Source organism: Mercenaria mercenaria, chromosome 16 (assembly GCF_021730395.1).
Source record: "Mercenaria mercenaria strain notata chromosome 16, MADL_Memer_1, whole genome shotgun sequence".
Classification (NCBI taxonomy): domain Eukaryota; kingdom Metazoa; phylum Mollusca; class Bivalvia; order Venerida; family Veneridae; genus Mercenaria; species Mercenaria mercenaria.
In genome coordinates this window covers 16689220-16712955 of record NC_069376.1, presented here as the reverse complement: position 1 = coordinate 16712955, position 23736 = coordinate 16689220, and the positions used below count along the sequence as shown (strand labels likewise).

The following is a 23736-nucleotide window of genomic DNA, read 5'->3' as shown; positions in this document are numbered from 1 at the left end:
ACATGTCTCATAAGCGTAAATACGACTAGCTTCTACTGATTATAAAACATACCGTACGATTTGTTGTGAAATAACTGTTGTTGTACTTTTTACATTTAAAAAAGACGTTTTTTTCATCCTCAAGTAATAAGTAAGTAGACTCGCGCAGTGTAATCAATAACCCACAATTGACCGACCCCTCTGGTACAGTATCAAGACGCATAATCTAACTCTGTACATAGAGCGCCTACTTCACCCGATTTACATTCGGAACATTTTCACGCGTTTCGGGCTTTATTGTATGTTTAACATGGGATTTTTGAACCGTCCAAAGATGTTGGAAATGTTTGTCTCATTGTTTATTTTTTTTTAATAAAAATGTTACTCCATTTATTGTCTACCACTATTTTTCCACCCTTGCCTGAAAAAACAGTAATGAGTTTGTACACTGTTCAGACAATTGTGCTCTGTTGAAATTTAACCAAACACAAGTTTACCTGCATAAACAGAAAGCATGATATCTTAAACGTATGTCACTATACCTGTCCAGTACTGGACATTATGGTAAACGCTTCTTTCCTGCACAAATGACAATTTCGCAACTTCTGTCCGGTTTGTACAAATTTCTGGCCGCGATAAACAATTTGACTTGTACCCTAATTGGAAATAAGTTTAATGAGCTACTTAGATGGTAGGTATTTCTTTTTTATTCACTTTAGATTATTTTACTTCAGATTTGTATATTAAACATAAATCAGAATAGATTAGTGGCATTTGTCTTAATTTGATGTAGATTTAAATGAATTCGAACATCGTACAGATTTCTATTTTCTGTACCGTGTCTCTGAACCTGAATCCAAACAGTTTAACTTGTAAAAGTAGGTAGTGAAAGAAACAGATTCTAATGAAGATGCTGGTGCTGTTATTTAAAATTGAAATAAGAGTACTTAAACAACAAGCACAAAATTGTACACTATTAAATGTAAATATTGATATCATTTTAAACAAATGTAAAAATTACCAAAAGAAGTCATTATTAGCCCCCTACTGGTTGAAAACCAGTTTCGGGGACTATAGGAATGCGCTTTTCTGTCCGTCTGTCATTCCGTCCGTCCGTTCGTAATTTCGTGTCTGGTCCATAACTCTGTCATCCATTAAGGGATTTTGATATTACTTGGCACAAATGTTCTCCATGATGAGACGACATGTCATGCGCAAAATACCGACACCTAGCTCAAAGGTAAAGGTCATAATTGGAGGTCAAAGGTCAATAGGGCTTTTTTCTGTCCGGTCCATAACTCTGCCATCCAAGAAGGTATTTTAATATTACTTGGCACAAATATACCTCATTATAAGATGATGTATCTTGCATAACTTTCAGACCCCTAGCTCAAAGGTCAAGGTCACTCTTGGCACAGTCAGATGTTAACATGGCATGAACAGGGTCTGTTTCGTGTCCGGTCCATAACTCTGTCATTCATGAAGGGATTTTAATATCACCTGGCACAAATGTTTCCCATGATGAGACGACGTGTCATGCACAAATCCCGGACCCCTGGCTTAAAGGTCAAGGTCACAATTGGAGGTCAAAGGTCAATAGTGCTGTTTTCCTGTCCGGTCCATAACTCTACCATCCATGAAGGGATTTTAGTATTACTTGGCACAAATGTGATGAGATGACGTGTTGTGCGCAAAACCCGAACCCCTAGCTCAAAGGTCAAGGTCACAATTGGAAGTCAAAGTTCAATAGGGTTTTTTTCCTGACTAGTCCAGAACTCTGTCATCCATCAAAGGAATTCAATATTACTTGGCATAAATGTTCGCCATGATGAGACAACGTGTCGTGTGTGAAACCTAGAACCCTAGCTAAAAGGTCAAGGTCAAACTTTGAGATCAAAGGTCAATAGGATTTTTTTCCGCTCCGGTCTATAACTTTGTCATGCAAAACAGAATTTAAATATCAGTTTGCACAAATATTCCCCTGGATGAGACATGCACAAAACCCGGGCCCTTAGCTGCAAGGTCAAGGTCATACTTAGAAGTCAAAGGCCGAAAGGGCTTTTTTCCTGTCCAGTCTGTAACTCAACAATCCTTAAAGGGATTTTAATATTACTTGGCACAAATGTTCACCACCATGATATGGAGTGTCTTGCACAAAAACCAGGTCCTTAGGTCTAAGTTCAAGGTCACACTTTGAGGCCAAAGGTCATATACAGGACCGTCTTTGTTCGGAGCATTTCTTCTTTATGCATGGAGGGATTTTGATGTTACTTGGTACAAATGTTCACCACCATGAGACAAATTGTTATGCACAAGAACCAGGTCTAAGGTCAAGGTCACACATAGAGGTCAAAGGTCAAATTCAAGAATCACGTTTTCTGCAGCATTTCTCTTCATGCATGGAGAGATTTTGGTGTAACTTGGCACAAATGTTCACCACCATGAGGCACGCTTGTTTTATAGAATAACGGCCCTTTGTTATTACTATAAATACATGTAGATTATATTGTAACTTTCTTATTACTGGCCGTAGGGAAAAATCGAGACCACTTTCTGTGGCACATTGTACAACAGGTATGTTAATTCCAATTTTAGGTATATTTTGACTTTCTGTACCTGGTAAAGAGTTTCTTGTGGACTTATATGATATAAAATTTTAATTTTTTTTTACGTACGTTTTATTTATTTATTTTGCCTTTGTTGCTAGTATATACTATAAATAACTTAAGGATCATGTAAACACCTTTGAGACCACCCCTCAGGTAAATTTTCATTTTGGAAATTATACCCGACAGACCCGTAATATTCATAACATATAGATACAGAATTGTTCAGAAGTGGTAGAAAATACTTTCTGTAAATGTCAACTTGTTCTGTAACATGTATTTTGTCTTACAACACATGTACTTGTCCACATTCTATTTTGTAGAAAACATCAAACTTCTTTTTCAAACTTCTTTTTTTCTCTAAATTTGTTTCTACTGTATGTCTAACATACTTACGTATGTACTCCAGGACATGAAAACTGATTAACTGATATATTTTTTGAATTATTGCAGGTTTTGGTCATTTTGACAGTTCTACTTCCACTTTCATTTTGCAACTTTTGTATTGTTTTTAAATGTACATTGTTTGTAACACTTTCAAGTCCCTGAGTACCTGGAGAAATATGTTAGACACACAATAATCATAAAAGTAATGACAAAATACTTTTGAAAAAGAAGTTTGATATCTTCTACAAAATAGAACATGAACAGGTGAAGTACATGTGATATAGGACATAATGTACTGTTTAATAAAATAAAACCTGTCTTGAAAGTTTCTTCTACTTACCATGAATAGTTTGGTTTATTGTATATGATAAACCAATGTATATTTGGCGTAAAAAACTAAAACAAAAATTCACCGAGGGGTGGTTTCAAAGGACTTGAAATGAGCCTTAATATATGGTATTTATTTTTGTAATAGGCCCAAAATTCCATATTAAAACAACAGTTTGTAGGTTTTTATATATGCAAATTTTAATCCAAGTGTCTTATTATAATATATTGTATATATAGTACAATATTGTTTATCATTGACAGATATCAGTTGTTTGCGTTATACTGCAGTAGAGAAAATTAGGTGCATTCCAGTAGGGGACTTTCATTCACTTGTATAATATATCTACTTCCTGGTGAAATTTTGAAAAATATCAATGGAGGATTTTTAGCTCACCTGAATGGTGAGCTATTGTGATCACGCTGTGTCCGTCGTCCGTCTATCATCCAAGTCATCTGTCCGTCGTCAACAATAGTGTTTAAATGACATCTCCTCCATAACCACTGAACGTTTTTTGCTGAAACTAGGCCATGATGCTCCTTGGGTGGTCCTCGGCAAAAGTTGTTCAAATGGTTCCGCTTTAATGCACATAGGGGAAACTGCTGGCCCGATTTTAGGATAATTTTACACAAATGTTCCTTGTGTGTGTAACTCTTTACCAAGATTGTTCAAATTATTCTGATTAATCAAAAAACATGGCTGCCAGGTGGTGTGGTCACTTTTCATCTAGTATCATCTAGTAGTCCTTTACCAAGATTATTCAAATTATCCTCCAAGATCAAATATTGCCCTGCACTAGGGGTTACATGGTTTCTATAGACTTAGCTTTGATATCTGGTGTGAAGCATTGTCTAGTGCTCCTCTTCCAAGATTGTTAAAATTATCCCCCTAAGGTCAAATATGGCCTGCCTTGGTGGTCACATGGTTTACATAGACTTACTTATATAGGGAAAAATTTGAAAATCTTCTTGTCCAAAACAACAGGGCCTAGGGCTTTGATAATTGTTATGTAGCATCATGTAGTGGTCATCTACCAAGATTGTTTGAATTATTCCCCCTAGGGTCACATGGTTTCTATAGACTTCTATAGGGAAAAACTTGGAAACTCTCCTTGTTCAAAACCACATGGTCTAGAGCTTTGATATTTGGTATGTAGCATATTGTTGTAGTCATTTACCTAGATTGCTCATACTATCCCCTGGGGTTAAAACTGGCCCCACCTAGGGTGGGAGAGGGGGCACATGGTTTAAATAGACTTGTATAGGGAAAAACCTTTAAACAAATTCTTGTTTAAGTTACAGGATAGAAATTTGGACCACCTGTATAATTTTTGATACAGATTTCAATACTCATCTTGAATAGTCTTCATCTTGACCTACTGACCTACTTTCTTGTTTTTGAAGGGACAGCATAGAAATTTGGACCAAATGTATAACTTTTGATACAGTCTTTAATATTGATAAGCCTGACCTACTGACCCACTTTCTTGTTTTTAAAGCTACAGCTAAGAGATAGGACCACCTGTATAATGTTTAACCGATTTCAGTAGTTATTTTTAATAATCTTTACCATGGCCTACTCACCTAGTTTTTTATTGTTTCTGAAGCTTTAGCAAAGACATTTGTTCAAGGAAGCAACTGAACTCAGGTGAGCATTATAGGGCCATCATGGCCCTCTTGTTTAAACTGTAGTGTACTATCAAAGTGGCTTTTTTGAGTTTCTGTGTTGGTGTCACTATACTCCATCCACTCTGCTGATGAAAGAAACACCAGCCAGGAAATGCATTTAAAACACCAAAAGTATCTGGTACTGAATGTTGTAGCCAGGTTATGAATATTGTTGATGTTGCTATGCTAGGTTACTATACTACATATGGAATATTCCTAGTGGCAATATTATGTGTCTGAAATGACTTATAGGATGAATAGCATTTCAACTAAAAGAAAGGTCTTCGCATTATTATGTGTCTGAAATGACTTGTAGGATGAATAGCATTTCAACTATGAATAGCATTTCAACTAAGAGCCGGGTCTTGGCATTATTATGTTCTAAAATGACTTATAGGATAAATAGCATTTCAACTAAGAGCCGGGTCTTCGCCTAATTATGTTCTAAAACTGATTATAGGATGAATAGCATTTCAGCTATGAATAGCATTTCAACTAAGAGCCAGGTCTTGGCCTTATTATGTTCTAAAACTGATTATAGGGTGAATAGCATCTCAGCTATGAATAGCATTTCAACTAAGAGCCAGGTCTTGGCCTTATTATGTTCTAAAACTGATTATAGGGTGAATAGCATCTCAGCTATGAATAGCATTTCAACTAAGAGCCAGGTCTTGGCCTTATTATGTTCTAAAAATGATCAAAGGATGAATAGCATTTCAGCTATGAAAAGCATTTCAACTAAGAGCCAGGTCCTGGCATTATTGTGTTCTAAAAATGACTTCTAGGATGAATAACGTTTCAACTTAGAGCCAGGTCTTGGCATTATTATGTTCTAAAAATGATCAAAGGATGAATAGCATTTTAGCTATGAATAGCATTTCAACTAAGAGCCAGAACTTGGCATTATTGTGTTCTGAAAATGACTTACAGGATGAATAGCATTTCAACTAAGAGCAAGGATTTGGCAGCATTATTTTATTCTAAAAATGACTTACGGGATGAATAGCTTTTCAACTATGAATAGCATTTCAGATAAGAGCGAGGTCTTGGCATTATTATGTCCCCCCCCCCCCCCCCCCCCCCCCCCACCACCCACCTCTGGGGAGACATTGTTTTTGCCCTGTCCGTCCGTCTGTCCATATATGTCACACTTCATTTCCGATCAATAACTGGAGAACCATTTGATGTAGAACCGTCAATTTTCATAGGGTTGTAGGGCTGTTGGAGTAAACGACCCCTATTGTTTTTGGAGTCACTCCATCAAAGGTCAAGGTCACAGGGGCCTGAACATTGAAAACCATTTCCGATCAATAACTTGAGTACCACTTGACTCAGAATGTTAAAACTTCATAGGATAATTGGACATGCAGAGTAAATGACCTGTCACTCTTTTAAAGGTCAAGGTCACAGGGGCCTGAACATGGAAAACCTTTTCAGGTCAGCAACTTGAGAACCACTTGACCCAGAATGTTGAAACTTCATAGGATGATTGGTCATGCAGAGTAAACGACCCCTATAGTTTTTGGGGTCACTCTGTTAAAGTTCAAGGTCACAGGAGCCTGAACATTAATAACCATTTCTGATCAATAACTTGAGAACCTCTTGATCCAGAATGTTGAAACTTCATAGGATGATTGAACATGCAGTGTAGATCACCCCTATTTATTTTGGGGTCACTTGATCAAAGGTCAAGGTCACAGGAGCCTGAACTGTGCAGAAAAGGTGCTATTGCTAAAATTCAAAATTCAAGTTTTTATCTTGAAGGTGTTTTATGATTATGAAAAAAATCCACTCCTGGTTTTAGTAACCCCTCCAGTTAAATGTAATGTTTTGCTACTGTTTGATAAAGTAAAAGTAAAACATAATCATGAGCACACTTAATTTAATATGTTTGGAAAGTTCCATATGAATTATATACAAAATGTAGATACAATTTTAAATAGACAAACATTCATTTCATATTTCCATTGGACATGAGATATTTAATTGTCCTGGCAGAGTTAAAATCTGAAAAATACACATTTATATATCAATGCTAATAATGCACAGGAAAAACATTTGTAGCAAGCTACCATACATTGTTTCTTTTACATCTATTTAAGATATAGGTCCATGTTTCGGAGAAAAAAGTTGGAACGTCATCAAGTCATAGAAAGAAAGCATTGTTTTACATGAAAATATAACAGCATATAAAACATTTATATTATTGTAAAAAACCATTGTCAATTTATTCATATATGTATTGAATTACGGAAAGGGGCTACATGAAGGGGCCACACTTCTGGACAGTCCAGCGTCTTTAAAAACTCACCATTTTTAAAAAGCTGTTACATGTCTTCATTTTGATGCATTTGCAACATGGTGCGAGTGTTTAAACTTTACATAACTAGGTAAAACATCGTTTTTACAATTGTTTACATTTATTTCTTTACAAATGGCATTCTTATTTAATGGGGGACAACTCATTTAGAATATTTTAAGTATCCAACTCCGTGGGACAGAACGTATTGGACAGATCAGTTGTGTGTCAAGATGCTGTTCATTCGCTAAAAAAATCTGTTGTTTTGTGATATACTGCTAAACCTTAAACTTTTCTGTCTTAGAATCCCTTTAAGAAGAAAGGCACTCTATTATATTATTTTGACGATATTTTTCTTTCTATTTCCAGCAGTTCGGCATTTACTTGATATCCTAGCACCAGACTAGTTACTCAGTTAACAATCAAATATGAAATTGACAGTATGTTGTGTGGTAAGTATCATACATATACTTTCATCAGTTAAAGATATATTAATGGAGAAGATATTTTTATGTATTTGTTAGCGGCTTATTATAACCAGGCATCCAAAATGCGGCACATGTCAGGTTTTTCTGAGATTGGTGCTGTATTTTCAAACATTTCCTTATCTTAAAAGTTCAATATAGTAACTTGTTAGATTGAGCTGCAGATGTATAAGTTGATTTGCATATATATTTATGTCTCCCACCACACAATGGTGCTCCCACCACACAATGGTGCCACACAATATGGCCCCGCCCTGGGGGTCACATGGTTTACTTATATAGGGAAAACTTTGAAAATCTTGTCAAAAACCACAGGGCCTAGGGCTTTGATATTTGGTATGTAACATCATCTAGTGGTCCTCTACCAAGTTTTTTCAAATTAGGCCCCTTGGGTGGAAAGGAGCCCCACCCTGAGGGTCCCAAATTTTACATAGACTTATATAGAAAAAACTTTAATAATCTTGTCTTAAACCACAAAACCTAAGCCTTTGATATTTGGTAATATGTAATATTGCCTGGTGGTGTACTACCAAGATTATTCAAATTATGCCTCTTTGATGAAAAGAGGCCCCTACCCGGGGGTCCCAAGTTTTGCATAGACTTATATAGGAAAAAAATTTAAAAATCTTCTTGTCTGAGTTTTCAAGGCCTAGGCCTTTGATACTTAGTATGTAGTATTGCCTAGTGGTTCTCCAACAAGATTGTTCAAATTATGCCCCTGGGGTGAAAAGAGGCCACACCCTGGGGGTCATTTGTTATATGAGTTATATAGGAAAAAATACTTCAAAATTTTTCTGCTCTTATTTCCTAGACTAATTATAATTACCTGATGACCCCAAGTAATTAGGGGTCACTTGACTTTGACCATGACCTGCTGACCTACTTTTTAGCTCACCTGAGCACGAAATGCTCAAAGGTGAGCTTTTGTGATCACCCTGTGTCCGTCCATCCGTCCGTCGTCGGCAGCGTCAACAATTTGACTGTTAACACTCTAGAGGTCACAATTTTGGCCCAGTCTTAATGAAACTTGGTCAGAATGGTACTCTCAATAAAATCTTGGACAAGTTCGATATTGGGTCATCTGGGATCAAAAACTAGGTCACTAGGTCAAATCAAAGGAAAAGCTTGTTAACACTCTAGAGGTCACAATTTTGGCCCAATCTTAATAAAACTTGGTCAGAATGTTACCCTTAATAAAATCTTGGACGAGTTTGCTATGGGTAATCTGGGGTCAAAGACTAGGTCACCAGGTCAAATCAAAGAAAAAGCTTGTTAACACTGTACAGGCCACATTTATGACTCTATCTTCATGAAACTTGGTCAGAATGTTAATCTTGATGATCTTTAGGTCCAGTTTGAATCTGGGTCATGTAGGGTCAAAAACTAGGTCACCAGGTCAAGTCAAAGGAAAAGCTAGTTAACACTCCTGAGGCCACATTTATGACCATATCTTAATGAAACTTGGTCAAAATGTTAATCTTGATGATCTATAGGTAAAATTTAAATCTGGGTCAGGTGGAATGAAAAACTAGGTCACTAGGTCAAACCAAAGGAAAAACTCTAGAGGCCATATTTATTACTATGTCTTTATGAAACTTAGTCACATTGTTAATCTTGATGATATTTAAGTCAGGTTCAAATCTGGGTCATGCAGGGTCAGAAACTAGGTCACCAGGTCAAATCAAAGGAAAAGCTAGTTAACACTCCTGAGGCCACATTTATGACCATATCTTAATGAAACTTGGTCAGAATGTTAATCTTGGGGCTTTTAGATCAGATGCAAATCTGAGTCAGTTTGGATGAAAAACTAGGTCACTAGGTCAGATCAAAGGAAAAGCTTGTTAACACTCTAGAGGCCACATTTATGACTGTATTTTCATGAAACTTAGAATGTTAATTTTGATGATCTTTAGGTCAAGTTTGAATCTGGGTCATGTGGGTTCAAAACTAGGTCACCGGGTCAAATCAAAGGAAAAGCTAGTTAACACTCCTGAGGCCACATTTATGACCATATCTTAATGAAACTTGGTCAGAATGTTAATCTTGATGATCTTTAGGTCAAATTTAAATCTGGGTCAGTTGGGGTGAGAAACTAGGTCACTAGGTCAAATCAAAGGAAAAAGCTTGTTAACACTCTAGAGGCCACATTTATGACTGTATCTTCATGAAACTTAGTCAGAATGTTAATCTTGATGATCTTTAGGTCAAGTTTGAATCTGGATCATGTGGGGTCAAAAACTAGGTCACGGGTCAAATCAAAGGAAAAGCTAGTACTCTTTAGGTCAATAGGTCAGGTGAGCGATACAGGGACTTCATGGCCCTCTTGTTTGTTTTTTAGCTCACTTGAGCAATGCTCATGGTGAGCTATTGTCATCACGCTGTGTCCGTCGTGCGTCCGTCCGTCGTCAACAATTGTGTTAAGAAACATCTCCTCCATAACCACTGAATAGATTTTGATGAAACTTGGGGTGGATTGTCCTCTAGCAGTTGTTTAAACGGTTCCGCTTTGTTGCATATAGGGGCCGCCTGAGAGCTAAAAATAGAAAAATCTTCAAACGACATCATCTCTTACACCGATGGTGCGATTTTGAAGTAATTTCACACAAATGGTCCTTATGTCACCTTCTACCAAGATTGTTCAAAATATATTGATTCATCAAAAAACATGGCCGCCAGAGGATGTGGTCACTTTTCCCTTTATGTATACAGTTGAAACTTTAAAAAATCTTCTGGTGTGAAACTGCTTGCCCGATTTTAGAATAATTTTACATAAATGGTCCTTGTGTGACCCTCTACCAAGATTGTTCAAATTATTTTGATTTGTCAAAAAACATGGCCGCCAGAGGGCATGGTCACTTTTCCCTTTATGTATATTGCGGAAGCTTTAACAATCTTCTTGTGTGAAACTGCTTGCCCGATCTTAAAATAATTTTACACAAATGGTCCTTGTATGACCCTCTACAAAGATTATTCAGATTATTTTGATTTGTCAAAAAACATGGCTGCCAGAGGGTGTGGTCACTTTTCCCTATATGTATATAGTGGAAACTAAAAATCTTCTTGTTTGAAACTGCAAGCCTGATTTTAAAAGAATTTTACACAAATGGTTCTTGTGTGACCCTCTAACAAGATTGATCAAAGTATTCTGATTTGTCAAGAAACTTGGCTGCCAGGGGACATGGTCACTTCTCTGAATCAATAATAGCTAGAGCCTTGATAATTGGCGTATAATATCAGATTTGTAATGTCTGCCATAATTGTTCAAATTATTAACCTAGGTTCAAAAGTGTGTGTGACATGTACATGTATTATATATATATATATATATATATATATATATATATATATATATATATATATAGGCTAACATAGAAATAGAAGAAATTACTCTGTACTTATACAAACACACTTGAAGCCTTGTACACAGGTGAGCGCTTTAGGGTCAATGACCCTCTTGTTGTTCAAAACCACAGGGCCTAGGGCTTTGATATTTTGTATGTGACATCATCTAGTGGTCCTCTACTAAGATTTTTCAAATTATTCCCCTAGGGTCAAATATAGCCCCGCCCTTGGGGTCACATGGTTTAAATAGACTTATATAGGGAAAACCTTTAAAAATCTTCTTGTCCAAAACTACAAAGCCTAGGGCTTTGATATTTGTAATGTAGCTTCATCTAGTGGTTCTCTACCAAGTTTTTTCAAATTATCCCCCTAGGGTCAAATATGGCCCCGCCCAGGGGGTCACATGGTTTATATAGGGAAAAACTTCAAAAATCTTCTTGTCCATGTCCTACAAGATTCAAATTTGGACCACATGTATAGTTTTGAGTGGCTAGATGAACCTTGCCATGAGTTGACCTTGATCTTGACCTAGTGACCTACTTTCGCATTTCTGTAGCAGCTACAGCCTTCAGATTCGGACTACATGCATAGGTTTGTGTACCGAAATAAACTTTGACCTTGACATTGACCTAGTGACCTACTTTCACATTTTTGAAGGGACAGGCTTCAAATTTGGACCGCATGATTGTATAGTTTTGTGTTCCGAAATGAAATTTGACCTTGATTTTGACCTTGTAACCAACTTTCATATTTCTCAAGCTACAGCCTTCAAATTTGGACCACATGCATAGTTTTATTTAACGAAATGAACTTTGACCTTGTTCTTTACTTAGTGACCTATTTTCACATTTCTGTAGCTAAGCCTTCACATTTGGACCACTTGCATAGGTTTGTGTACCAAAATAAACTTTGACCTTGACATTGACCTAGTGACCTACATTCACATTTTTGAAAGTACAGGCTTCAAATTTGGACCACATGCATCTTCTTCTCTGAATCAATAATAGCTAGAGCCTTGAATTTTAGCTCACCTGTCACATAGTGACAAGGTGAGCTTTTGTGATCACCCTTCTTCTGTCGTCAGTCCGTGCGTGCTTCAACAATTTCTTGTCCGCACGATAATGGTTTCATTTATGATTTTATTTTAACCAAACTTGCACACAACTTGTATCACCATAAGATCTTGGTTCCTTTCTTGAACTGGCCAGATCCCGTTATGGGTTCCAGAGTTATGGCCCCTGAAAGGGCAAAAATTAGCTATTTTGACCTTGTCTGCACAATAGCAGTTTTATTTATGATTTGATTTTTACCAAACTTGCACACAACTTGTAGCACCACAAGATCTTGGTTTCTTTCTTGAACTGGCCAGATTCCTTTATGGATTCCAGAGTTATGGCCCCAGATAGGGTCAAAATTAGCTATTTTGACCTTGTCTGCACAATAGTAGCTTCATTTATGATTTGAATTTAATCAAACTTGCACAAAACTTGTGTCACCATAAGATCTTGGTTCCTTTCTTGAACCGGCCAGATCCCATAATGAGTTCCAGAGTTAAGGCCCCTGAAAGGGCCAAAATGAGCTATTTCGACCTTGTCTGCACAATAGCAGCTTCATTTATGATTTGATTTTAACCAAACTTGCACACAACTTGTATCAACGTAAGATCTCGATTCCTATTATACGCCCAAAATGACGTATTATGTTATCGCCTTGGTGCCCATCTGTCTGTCTGTCGGTTAGCAATTTCCCTTTCGCTTTGTAACTTTTGAACCCCTTAAAGGATTTCAAAGAAACCTGACACAAATGTTCACCGCATCGAAACGACATGCAGAGTGCATGTTTCGGATGGCACAAGGTCAAGGTCACACTTAGGCGTCAACAGTTATATGACTTTGTGTGTATGTTGCTCTGCATTTGCGTTGCATTTCAGTGCTCTTGTTTTTATTTGGCAGATCCTTCTTTTGTTCACTTACATTAATTTTTTTAACTACTTCCCTTTTATGTTACTATAAATACTATAAATAGCTTATTTAGTAACTTTTTGTACCCCTGACAAAGTTGTAAGGGGGGGGGGGGTGTATACTGGTTTCAGATGGTCTGTCCGTAGACACAATCTTGTGGGCTCCATCTCTCCTCATCCCCTTGACACAATTTCATGAAACTTCACACAAGTGATCAGTAACAACAGTAGTTGTGCATGGGGCATGTTAGGTTCTTTCAGAAAAATAAATTGCAGAGTTATGGGACTTTGTTTTTTGTTACTATACTATATACATAGACACAATCTTGTGCGCTCCATCTCTCCTCATCCCCTTGACACAATTTAATGAAACTTCACACAAGTGATCAGTAACAACAGTAGTTGTGCATGGGGCATGTAAGGTTCTTTCAGGAAAAAAAAATTGCAGAGTTAGGGGACCTTGTTTTTTGTTACTATACTATATACATAGACACAATCTTGTGTGCTCCATCTCTCCTCATCCCCTTGACACAATTTAATGAAACTTCACACAAGTGATCAGTAACAACAGTAGTTGTGCATGGGGTATGTTAGGTTCTTTCAACAACAAAAATTGCAGAGTTATGGGACTCTGTGTCTTGTTAACATACTATGTACATACAGTCTGCATATGCAGTCTTGTGCGCGCCTAATCTTCCAAACCCTTGCACATAATTTAATGAAACTTCACACAAGTGATCAGTACCAACCCTAGTTGTGCATGGTGCATGTTACGTTCTTTTAGATAAATATTCTGCATAGTTATGGGACTTTGTTTTTTGTTACTATACTGTATACATACAGTCTGTATACATACAGTCCACATAATTATGCAATCTTGTGTGTGTCAAATTGCAATGTACTGTGTCAGTGCATGAGGGGGGTACATTCATCACCTTTAGTGATAGCTCTAGTTTATTATTGCCCGTAGGGAAAAACTGAGACCACTTTCCTGTGGTACAACATGGATGGTACCTCCAATTTTTAGGTGTATTTTGACATATCTGTACCTTGTAAGAATTTTTTTTCTTTAAATTGGATAAATGTCTTCACTTTGTTGTTCCTGTCCTTTGGACTTAGATATTTGAAGTAACTTTAAGAAAATTTCAACTATATTTTCTCATAATTCTTTTGATTGATTTTGATTATGATTTTTTGACCTTCTTGTCCTTAACAGGTGAGCGATATACGGCCATTATTGCCCTCTTGTTGGCTTTTAATATCAGAGTTGTACTATCTAACTATTGCCCTAGGCTAAAGAATGTGTGTGACGCTAACATAGAAGATGTACCATTACGTTATACAAACACACTTAAAGCCTTGTACACACTTGAGCGCTATAGGGTCAGTGACCCTCTTGTTTAAGATACAGCCTGGAAATTTGGATGGCATATACAGTTTTGCACACCGGTCTTAAAACTGACTTTCAGTGACCATGAATATGACCTACTTTCTTCTTTTTATGCCCCCACTTTCTTTTTTTTGGGGGGGGGGGGGGGGGGGGTGGCATATAGATTTGCACTTGTCCGTCCGTCCGAGAATGTTGTGTTGCGCCTAGCTCCAAAAGTATTTGACCTAGGAAAAATATTTGTGTCCTTTGTCATGTAGTGGGGGCATCTGTGTCCCATGGACACATTTCTAGTTTAAGATACAGCCTTGAAATTTGGGTGACATGTACAGTTTTGCACACTGATCTTAAAACTGACTTTCAGTGACCATGAATGTGACCTACTGACCTACTTTCTTAATATTTTAGCATCAGTTTGACATATGATACATGTAGTACATACTACTCAGGTGAGCGATTCAGGGTCAATATGACCCCCTTGTTAAAAATGGGTAATAAAATTTGTGCAACTATTCCTGTTATGAAAGATATAATAAAAGTTATCAAAGAGATGTTACAAGTTTTGATTAGTGGCCAGCGCTCCATAGCAGCTTTTACTAGTTCATCTTAGTTAACTGACAATTATAATCAATACAAAACTGTATAAGCAAGCAGTTATGTTTACAAATAAAAAGACTTTTATTTGAAATTAATCACTTTGTCACTATTCCTAGCACCTGTTTTGTAGCTCCAAAAATATTTGATGTAGAGTCACAAAACTTTACAGGAATCGCGTCCGGATTCATTCAGTCGTGTAGGAGTTATGGTCCCTGACTTTGTAAAAATTGGTCATTTTAGTGTTGTGTCGCGCCTAGCTCCAAAAGTATTTGACATAGAGTCACAAAACTTTACAGGAATGTTGGTCAGCATGTGTAGTTGTGCACCTGGGGTTTCGCATCCGGATTCATTCAGTAATGTAGGAGTTATGGCCCCTGACTTAATAAAAAATTGGTCATTTTAATGTTGTTTCACGCGTAGCTCCCAAAGTATTTGACCTAGAGTCACCAAAGTTTACAGGAATGTTGGTCAGCATTGCAATTGTACACCTTGGGTTTTGCGTCCAGATTCATTCAGTTGTGTAGGAGTTATGGCCCCTGACTTATTTTGTTTTTTTACGTTTTTTCATCACACAAGACCAGACTTCTTGTCCAGACTTAATAAAAAAAAAGCTTGTGAAACATGTATGTTGACCTAGAATCATAAACATTAGAGGATTGTTTTATAGCCTGTGAAATGTTCTTTTTAGGCTTTCACTCAGCTAGGCCAGAGTTATGGCTAACTAAGTGAAAAATACACATAAGGTTCTTAAAAGTTTGTGTTGCAAACATCTTAAAAATTATTTAACCTGAGTCATAAAACCATGTTACAGTGGCAGGAGTGGGTGCATCTGTGTCCTATGGACACACATTTAGTTCTTCTGTATTAGATAATATAAATCCCCAATCTCCAAGCCCTAATTCACTTTCTCCTATCCCTCATCCCTAATATGGTTGAACTTTTTTTATATACTCTTTTCAGATTATATGTTTAGCATATGTTTTAACATGCTTTGCAAGTCCGGCAAAAGCTCCTAAAGGAAAGGCAAAAGCTTCTGAAGTTAAAGAACATCCGGCAAAAGCTTCGAAAGGAAAGGCAAAAGCTTCTGAAGTTAAAGCATATCCGGCAAAAGCTTTGAAAGGAAAGGCAAAAGCTTCTGAAGTAAAGGCAAGTCCGGCAAAATCTTCAAAAGTCAAGGCAAGCCCCGCAAAATCTTCAAAAGGAAAACATCTTGGAAAATGTACAACAGACGCACAGGTAATATGTTTGAAAATATAAAATTTGTGTTGTTTGGTATAATAGTTGGTTTGATGCCAAAAATGATACATTGTTTTGTCGGAAAACATTTACTCTAAGAATTTACATGTGTCAAAAATGGCCTTCCATTATGTACAGTTTATTACATATATAATGATTTGAATTACATCATGACCTCAACGTTGTGATGTAACAATATCTTTGTTCACAATTTACAATGATCGAGTGTATATTTTTATGTCTGTCTAGGTATTTATATACATCTGTATCTTAATCGAATTATAACTTGGATTTCTGATTAGTTATCATTCATATTCATTTGCAGTTGAGTGTAGTCTGTAACAGAGAAAAATAAAAACAATATTTTCAACCCTTTAAAAACAGTGAAAATATCAAATTAATTTGACTGATATATTCCAGTATTACACTGAAAACTTAAAAAACTGTTGCCATGTATAGAAAATATACAGTTTTCATGTGGTATATCTGCCTATACTGTGATACACTTGCCTATATGGTATTTTCCCAGTAATATTGTATAACTGCCTATACTGTGGTACACCTGCCTATATGATATTTTCCCAGTAATATTGTATAACTGCCTAAACTGTGATATATTTGCCTTTACCATGATATGTCTACCTATACTGTGATATATTTGTTTTTATTATGATATGACTGGCTATACTACCTATACTGTGGTATGCTATGATGCCCATAATCTTGGGTATCTGCCTATACTGTGGTATATCTGCATATTGTAATATATCTGCCTGTACTCCCTATCTATACTCTTGTATATCTGCCTATACTGTGGTATATCTGCATACTGTAATATATCTGCCTGTACTCTCTATCCATACTCTTGTATATCTGCCTATACTGTGGTATATCTACATACATATCTGCCTGTACTATATCTGCCTATACTGTGATAAATTTGCCTATACTGTGATATATCTGCCCAGCCTCCTCGCGAATACTGGCAAATTATCCCTGCCTCCAAGTAAATCACGTGATGTGATCCTAAAATGGCTATATGCTTGGCAATGCCTGGTAAATCAGATGCCTGCCATAATCTACAGGCAAATTGACATTTATGTCACAATCTTTAAGAACATAATGAAAGTATTCAATGTATCTATATTTTGCAATATGAGATTCATCAAATTCTCCGACTGTATGCAAAATTACTGTCAGATAATTTCATTATTTACATGTTTAACAGGTGCGCATCTCAACACCAGAAAAAGAAGTAATCTTAGTATTACTGCATTTTTTTAAATAGTTTTTAGTTTGTTTTACAAGCAAAATATATAATATTTATATAATAATTAATTATTGAGATACAAATACAGTTGCCCGCCCACTTAGCTCAGTAGGGAGAGTGCAGATCTGTGGATTACAGGGTTGTGAGTTTGTTCACAGGGCAAGGCTTATGTTCTCTGTGACAATTTGATAGAAGACATTGTGTCTGAAATCATTTGTCCTACACCTCTGATTCCTGTGGGGAAGTTGGCAGTTACTTGTGAAGAACAGTTGTACACCAGTATAGAATCCAGGAACACTAACTACCCGCTGTTACTTAACTGAAATACTGTTGAAAAACAGCGTTAAACCCGAAACAAAAATTATTATGTTACACTGTGTTAGAGTGTTGCACTTCATATCTGCATGTGTTGTGATGTATTTGCCTATTAAGGCTATAATTATGATATTTTTGCCTATAATATTTGATATATTTGCCTGTACTTTTGTATATTTCAGTGCCCACCAGGTTTTGTTTGTTCAGAAGTTAGGACCAGTAAAAGCAAGAAAGGTAGCAGTGGAAAGAAATGCTATCCCTGTAAGTGATTTTTAGCTCATCTGATTTTTTGAAAAAAAATGATGAGTTATTGTCATCACTTGAGCGGTTGTCGGCGTCGGCGTCGGCGTCGGCGTTGCCTGGTTAAGTTTTATGTTTAGGTCAGCTTTTCTCCTAAACTATCAAAGCTATTGCTTTGAAACTTGGAATACTTGTTCACCATCATAAGCTGACCCTGTATAGCAAGAAACATAACTCCGTCTTGCTTTTTGCAAGATTTATGGCCCCTTTTGTACTTAGAAAACATCAGATTTCTTGGTTAAGTTTTATGTTTAGGTCAACTTTTCTCCCAAACTGTCAAAGCTATTGCTTTGAAACTTGGAATACTTGTTCACCATCATAAGCTGACCCTGTACAGCAAGAAACATAACTTCATCTTGCTTTTTGCAAGATTTATTGCCCCTTTTGGACTTAGAAAATCAGTTTTCTTGGTTAAGTTTTATGTTTAGGTCAGCTTTTATCCTAAACTATCAAAGCTATTGCTTTAAAACTTGCAACACTTGTTCACCATCATAAGTTGACCCTGTACAGCAAGAAACATAACTCCATCCTGCTTTTTGCAAGATTTATGGCCCCTTTTGGACTTAGAAAATATCAGATTTCTTGGTTAAGTTTTATGTTTAGGTCAACTTTTTCTCTTAAACTATCAAAGCTATTGCTTTGAAACTTGCAACACTTGTTCACCATCATAAGCTGACCCTGTACAGCAAGCAGCGTAACTCCATCCTGATTTTTGCAATAATTATTGCCCCTTTTGGACTTAGAAAATCATTTTCTTGGTTGAGTATTATGTTTAAGTCAACTTTTCTCATAAACTATCAAAGCTATTGCTTTAAAACTTGCAACAGTTTTTCACCATCATAAGTGGACACTGTACATCAAGAAACATAACTCTATCCTGCTTTTTGCAAGAATGATGGCCCTTTTTAGACTTAGAAAATCATGGGTAGGACAATATTTCTATTACACAAAAAAAATCAGATGAGCGTCAGCACCCGCAAGGCGGTGCTCTTGTTAACACATTGCTTCCTTAATGAAATTTAGTGCCTAATAGATACTGAGATGCCATTTTTATTTAGTGAAATAATCATTTCCTGCATATCTGAAAATACATTCCCATTTACAGGTGTTGTATGTTTTCATAAATAATTGTCAGTGCATGGTTTTGTTAAATCCCAATGAATCTTTACTAATTTAAATACAACATTTACTGCACATTGGGTTTTATTATACCCGAACAAAGTTGGAGCTGTTTGACTGTCCATCTGAATTGAAAATGCTTATAATTAAAAAAGTATTTAAGCTAAAATCACCAAACCTCATATAGTTATTAATTAGCATATTAACATTGCTTACATTTAGTGTTATGTCCCTTAACCCAGTCAAAGCAGAGTTTATCCACTTGATTTGTTTGAGAAAAAGAAAGGAAAATGCTTCTATTTCAAAAAGTGTTTCGGATAAAATCATTGAACTTCACATATTAAATAATTAGCATATGACCTTTGCTCACGTTTAGTACTATTCCCCTTAACCTAGTAAATGCAGTTTCCCCGTGATCTGGTAAAATAGGGATTTTTATTTACTATCTATGAAGTAACCTATTGATGGCACTTCATTAAACTTTACGTAAATATAGATCACTTTTTGAAACTATACAAGAATGTAGATCACTCAAGGGAATTACACATGCATCTTCAGAGTTATTGCCCTTTAACTGTGATACAATCCATAAATTCCCACATAACAAAGTGATACACTGATTGATCTTTTTGAAACTTAGTAATAATGTAGATCATTACTAGACAGTGATGTACACTCAAGTTTTGTTAAGATCTTTTCAGTAACTTACTGCCCATTGAAATCTTTCAAAATATAGTCCCTTCGTTCACACAACATTCATCTTGGTGGGGAATATAAATTCACTGAATTTTCCCCAAGTTTTGAAATACTCCTAAGCATATGAAATTTTTATGCCCCCAAAGGGAGGCATATTAGTTTTCAACTGTCCGTCCGTTCGTTCGTTCGTTAGTTAGTTAGTTAATTCGTTAGTGACAACGTTAACTTTTTGCATGAAGGCACTTTACTTGCGAACCACTGCACCCAGGACCTTCAAACTTCACGTGCTGATAGTACCTATTGAGTATACCACCCCTACTGAGTTTTGGGTCACCAGGTCAAAGGTCAAGGTCACAGGGGCCAACGTTAACTTTTTGCATGAAGGAAATTTACTCGCGAACCACTGCACCCAGGACCTTCAAACTTCACGTGGTGATAGTACTTATTGAGTACACTATCCCTACTGACTTTGGGATCACCAGGTCAAAGGTCAATGTCACAGGAGCCAACATTAACTTTTTGCATGAAGGCACTTGACTCGCGAACCACTGCACCCAGGACCTTCAAACTTCACATGCTGATAGTACTTATTGAGTACACCACTCCTACTGACTTTGGGATCACCAGGTCAAAGGTCAAGGTCATAGGGGCCAACATTAACTTTTTGCATGAAGGCATTTTACTCGCGAACCAGGACCTTCAAACTTTACCTGCTGATAGTACTTTATGAGTACACCAGCCCTACTAACTTTGGGGTCACCAGGTCAAAGGTGAAGGTCACAGGGGCCAACGTTAACTTTTTGCATGAAGGCACTTTACATGCGAACCACTTTACCCAGGACCTTCAAACTTCATATGCTGATAGTACTTATTGAGTACACCACCCCTACTGACTTTGGGGTCACCAGGTCAAAGGTCAAGGTGCTGTGGGGGCATTTGTCACCATTAGTGACAGCTCTTGTTTACATGTTATTCTTGTAACTATTTAGCTACTAACATCTGTGACCCATCCCCATGTTTGAACAATGGCACATGTGTTGATAATGGGAATGGTACTTTTACATGCATATGTGAAGCGAGTTATACGGGTACAAATTGTTCAGGTATGTCGCTTGGAATTTACATTAAACATGCTACTTTGTTATTTTTCATTATGTGACTAACATTTACACTAAAGAACATTCCATAAGCAAGCTGGATGGCTTCTAAACATGAAAAATTGTGTGCCCTTAATGCAGCTTAAACCCTAACTGGTGAGGGGCAAGTGATTCCAGGTCAGCAACCATAAACACTTGGTCACGAAAACCCAAATATTTTCAGTAAAATTCTTAGAACTTTCAAAAGCTGCACTCTGTAGGACATTGCACTCTTTACCCCTCTTTCTAAATGATAAAACTGTAAAAAACAGTTCTTTTACAAGAAATAGCACGGCCATTTAATTTTTAGAGGATAATGCTCTATAAAGTATAGACAAAGCTTGTAATGTAAATGAACATGTTTGTTGCTTTTGAACAGTTTAGTAAAGATACTAGACTTGCTGATGCTTGTTGGTAATACCTCTCTGAGAAGTCATCAGAAATTAGGAATTATTGTTTAAAATAGAAATCTTTCAAGGGAGACACATATGCCCTTACCCACATGATGGGGACACTCCCCAGGCCCAGTGTTAACTATTTTTCGGTCTCAGCTGAGTTGGTGTTTGAACCTTTAATATCAATTTTACTAAAACTTAAGGTTAAATTCCAACTGAGACTGGCCAGTTCAGAAAAGTTATTAGATTAAAATTTGTTTTAGAAACATTACATTTAGATGTAAAAGACAAATGAAGTTTCATTATCAAACTCAGCTGAGACTGAAAATGTTTTGTGAACATGAAGCCAGACTCTTCCTGTCTGAGACTCCCACCTATGAATGTTTTACATAATAACTTCTAGTTTTAGCTCCTGGCATCTGTGACTCTTCCCCATGCTTGAACAATGGCACATGTGTAGATAATGAGAATGGTACTTTTACATGCATATGTGAAGCGAGTTATACGGGTACAAATTGTTCAGGTATGTTGCTTGGAATTTATGTTAAACATGCTACTTTGTTATTTTTCATTATATGACTAACATTTACACTAAAGAACATTCCATAAGCAAGCTGGATGGCTTCTAAACATGAAAAATTATGTGCCCTTAATGCAGCTTAAACCCTAACTGGTGAGGGGCAAGTGATTCCAGGTCAGCAACCATAAACACTTGGTCACGAAAACCCAAATATTTTCAGTAAAATTCTTAGAACTTTCAAAAGCTGCACTCTGTAGGACATTGCACTCTTTACCCCTCTTCCTATATGATAAACTGTAGAAACAGTTCTTTTACAAGAAATAGTACGGCCATTTAATTTTTAGAGGATAATGCTCTATAAAGTATAGACAAACTTTGTAATGTAAATGAACATGATTGTTGCTTTTGAACAGTTTAGTAAAGATTCTAGACTTGCCGATGCTTGTTGGTGATACCTCTCTGAGAAGTCATCAGAAATTAGGAATTATTGTTTAAAATAGAATTCTTTCAGGGGAGACACATATGCCCTCACCTACGAGATGGGGACACTCCCCAAGCCCCGTGTTAACTAAACATTTTTTGGTCTCAGCTGAGTTGGTGTTTGAACCTTTAATATCAATTTTGCTAAAAGTTAAGGTTAAATTCCAACCGAGACTGGCCATCAGAACTGAATAGCCAGTTCAGAAAAGTTATTAGATTAAAATTTGTTTTAAAAACATTCCATTTAGATGTAAAAGACAAATGAAGTTTCATTATCAAACTCAGCTGAGACTGAAAATGTTTTGTGAACATGAAGCCAGACTCTTCCTGTCTGAGGCTCCCACCTATGAATGTATTACATAATAACTTCTAGTTTTAGCTCCTGGCATCTGTGACTCTTCCCCATGCTTGAACAATGGCACATGTGTAGATAATAAGAATGGTACTTTTACATGCATATGTGAAGCGAGTTATACGGGTACAAATTGTTCAGGTATGTTGCTTGGAATTTACATTAAACATGCTACTTTGTTATTTTTCATTATATGACTAACATTTACTAAAGAACATTCCATAAGCAAGCTGGATGGCTTCTAAACATGAAAAATTTGTGCCCTTAATGCAGCTTAAACCCTAACTGGTGAGGGGCAAGTGATTCCAGGTCAGCAACCATAAACACTTGGTCACGAAAACCCAAATATTTTCCAGATTAAATATATTCTAGTGAACTTTCAAAAGCTGCACTTGTAGGACATTGCACTCTTTACCCCTCTTCCTATATGATAAACTGTAGAAACAGTTCTTTTACAAGAAATAGTACGGCCATTTAATTTTTAGAGGATAATGCTCTATAAAGTATAGACAAACTTTGTAATGTAAATGAACATGATTGTTGCTTTTGAACAGTTTAGTAAAGATTCTAGACTTGCCGATGCTTGTTGGTGATACCTCTCTGAGAAGTCATCAGAAATTAGGAATTATTGTTTAAAATAGAATTCTTTCAGGGAGACACATATGCCCTCACCTACGAGATGGGGACACTCCCAAGCCCGTGTTAACTAAACATTTTTGGTCTCAGCTGAGTTGGTGTTTGAACCTTTAATATCAATTTTGCTAAAAGTTAAGGTTAAATTCCAACCAAGACTGGCCATCAGAACTGAATAGCCAGTTCAGAAAAGTTATTAGATTAAAAATGTTTTAAAAACATTCCATTTAGATGTAAAAGACAAATG

General features: G+C 36.5%; 1 protein-coding gene across 4 annotated transcripts in view; it reads left to right on the top strand.

Moving 5' to 3' along the window:
* LOC128546030 (delta-like protein C) overlaps positions 1-23736 on the top strand; it is a 144312-nt gene that overhangs the window by 120371 nt on the left and 205 nt on the right. For 3 of the 4 annotated variants that reach the window (XM_053526206.1, XM_053526207.1, XM_053526205.1), the window contains 6 exons: positions 7636-7718; positions 15998-16273; positions 18041-18119; positions 20963-21076; positions 21908-22027; positions 22878-22997. In XM_053526206.1, the coding sequence (XP_053382181.1) occupies positions 7695-7718; positions 15998-16273; positions 18041-18119; positions 20963-21076; positions 21908-22027; positions 22878-22997 (733 nt within the window). In that variant the 5' untranslated portion in view covers positions 7636-7694. The remainder of the gene's footprint in view (positions 1-7635; positions 7719-15997; positions 16274-18040; positions 18120-20962; positions 21077-21907; positions 22028-22877; positions 22998-23736) is intronic. The other variant, XM_053526208.1, reaches the window with a different exon arrangement.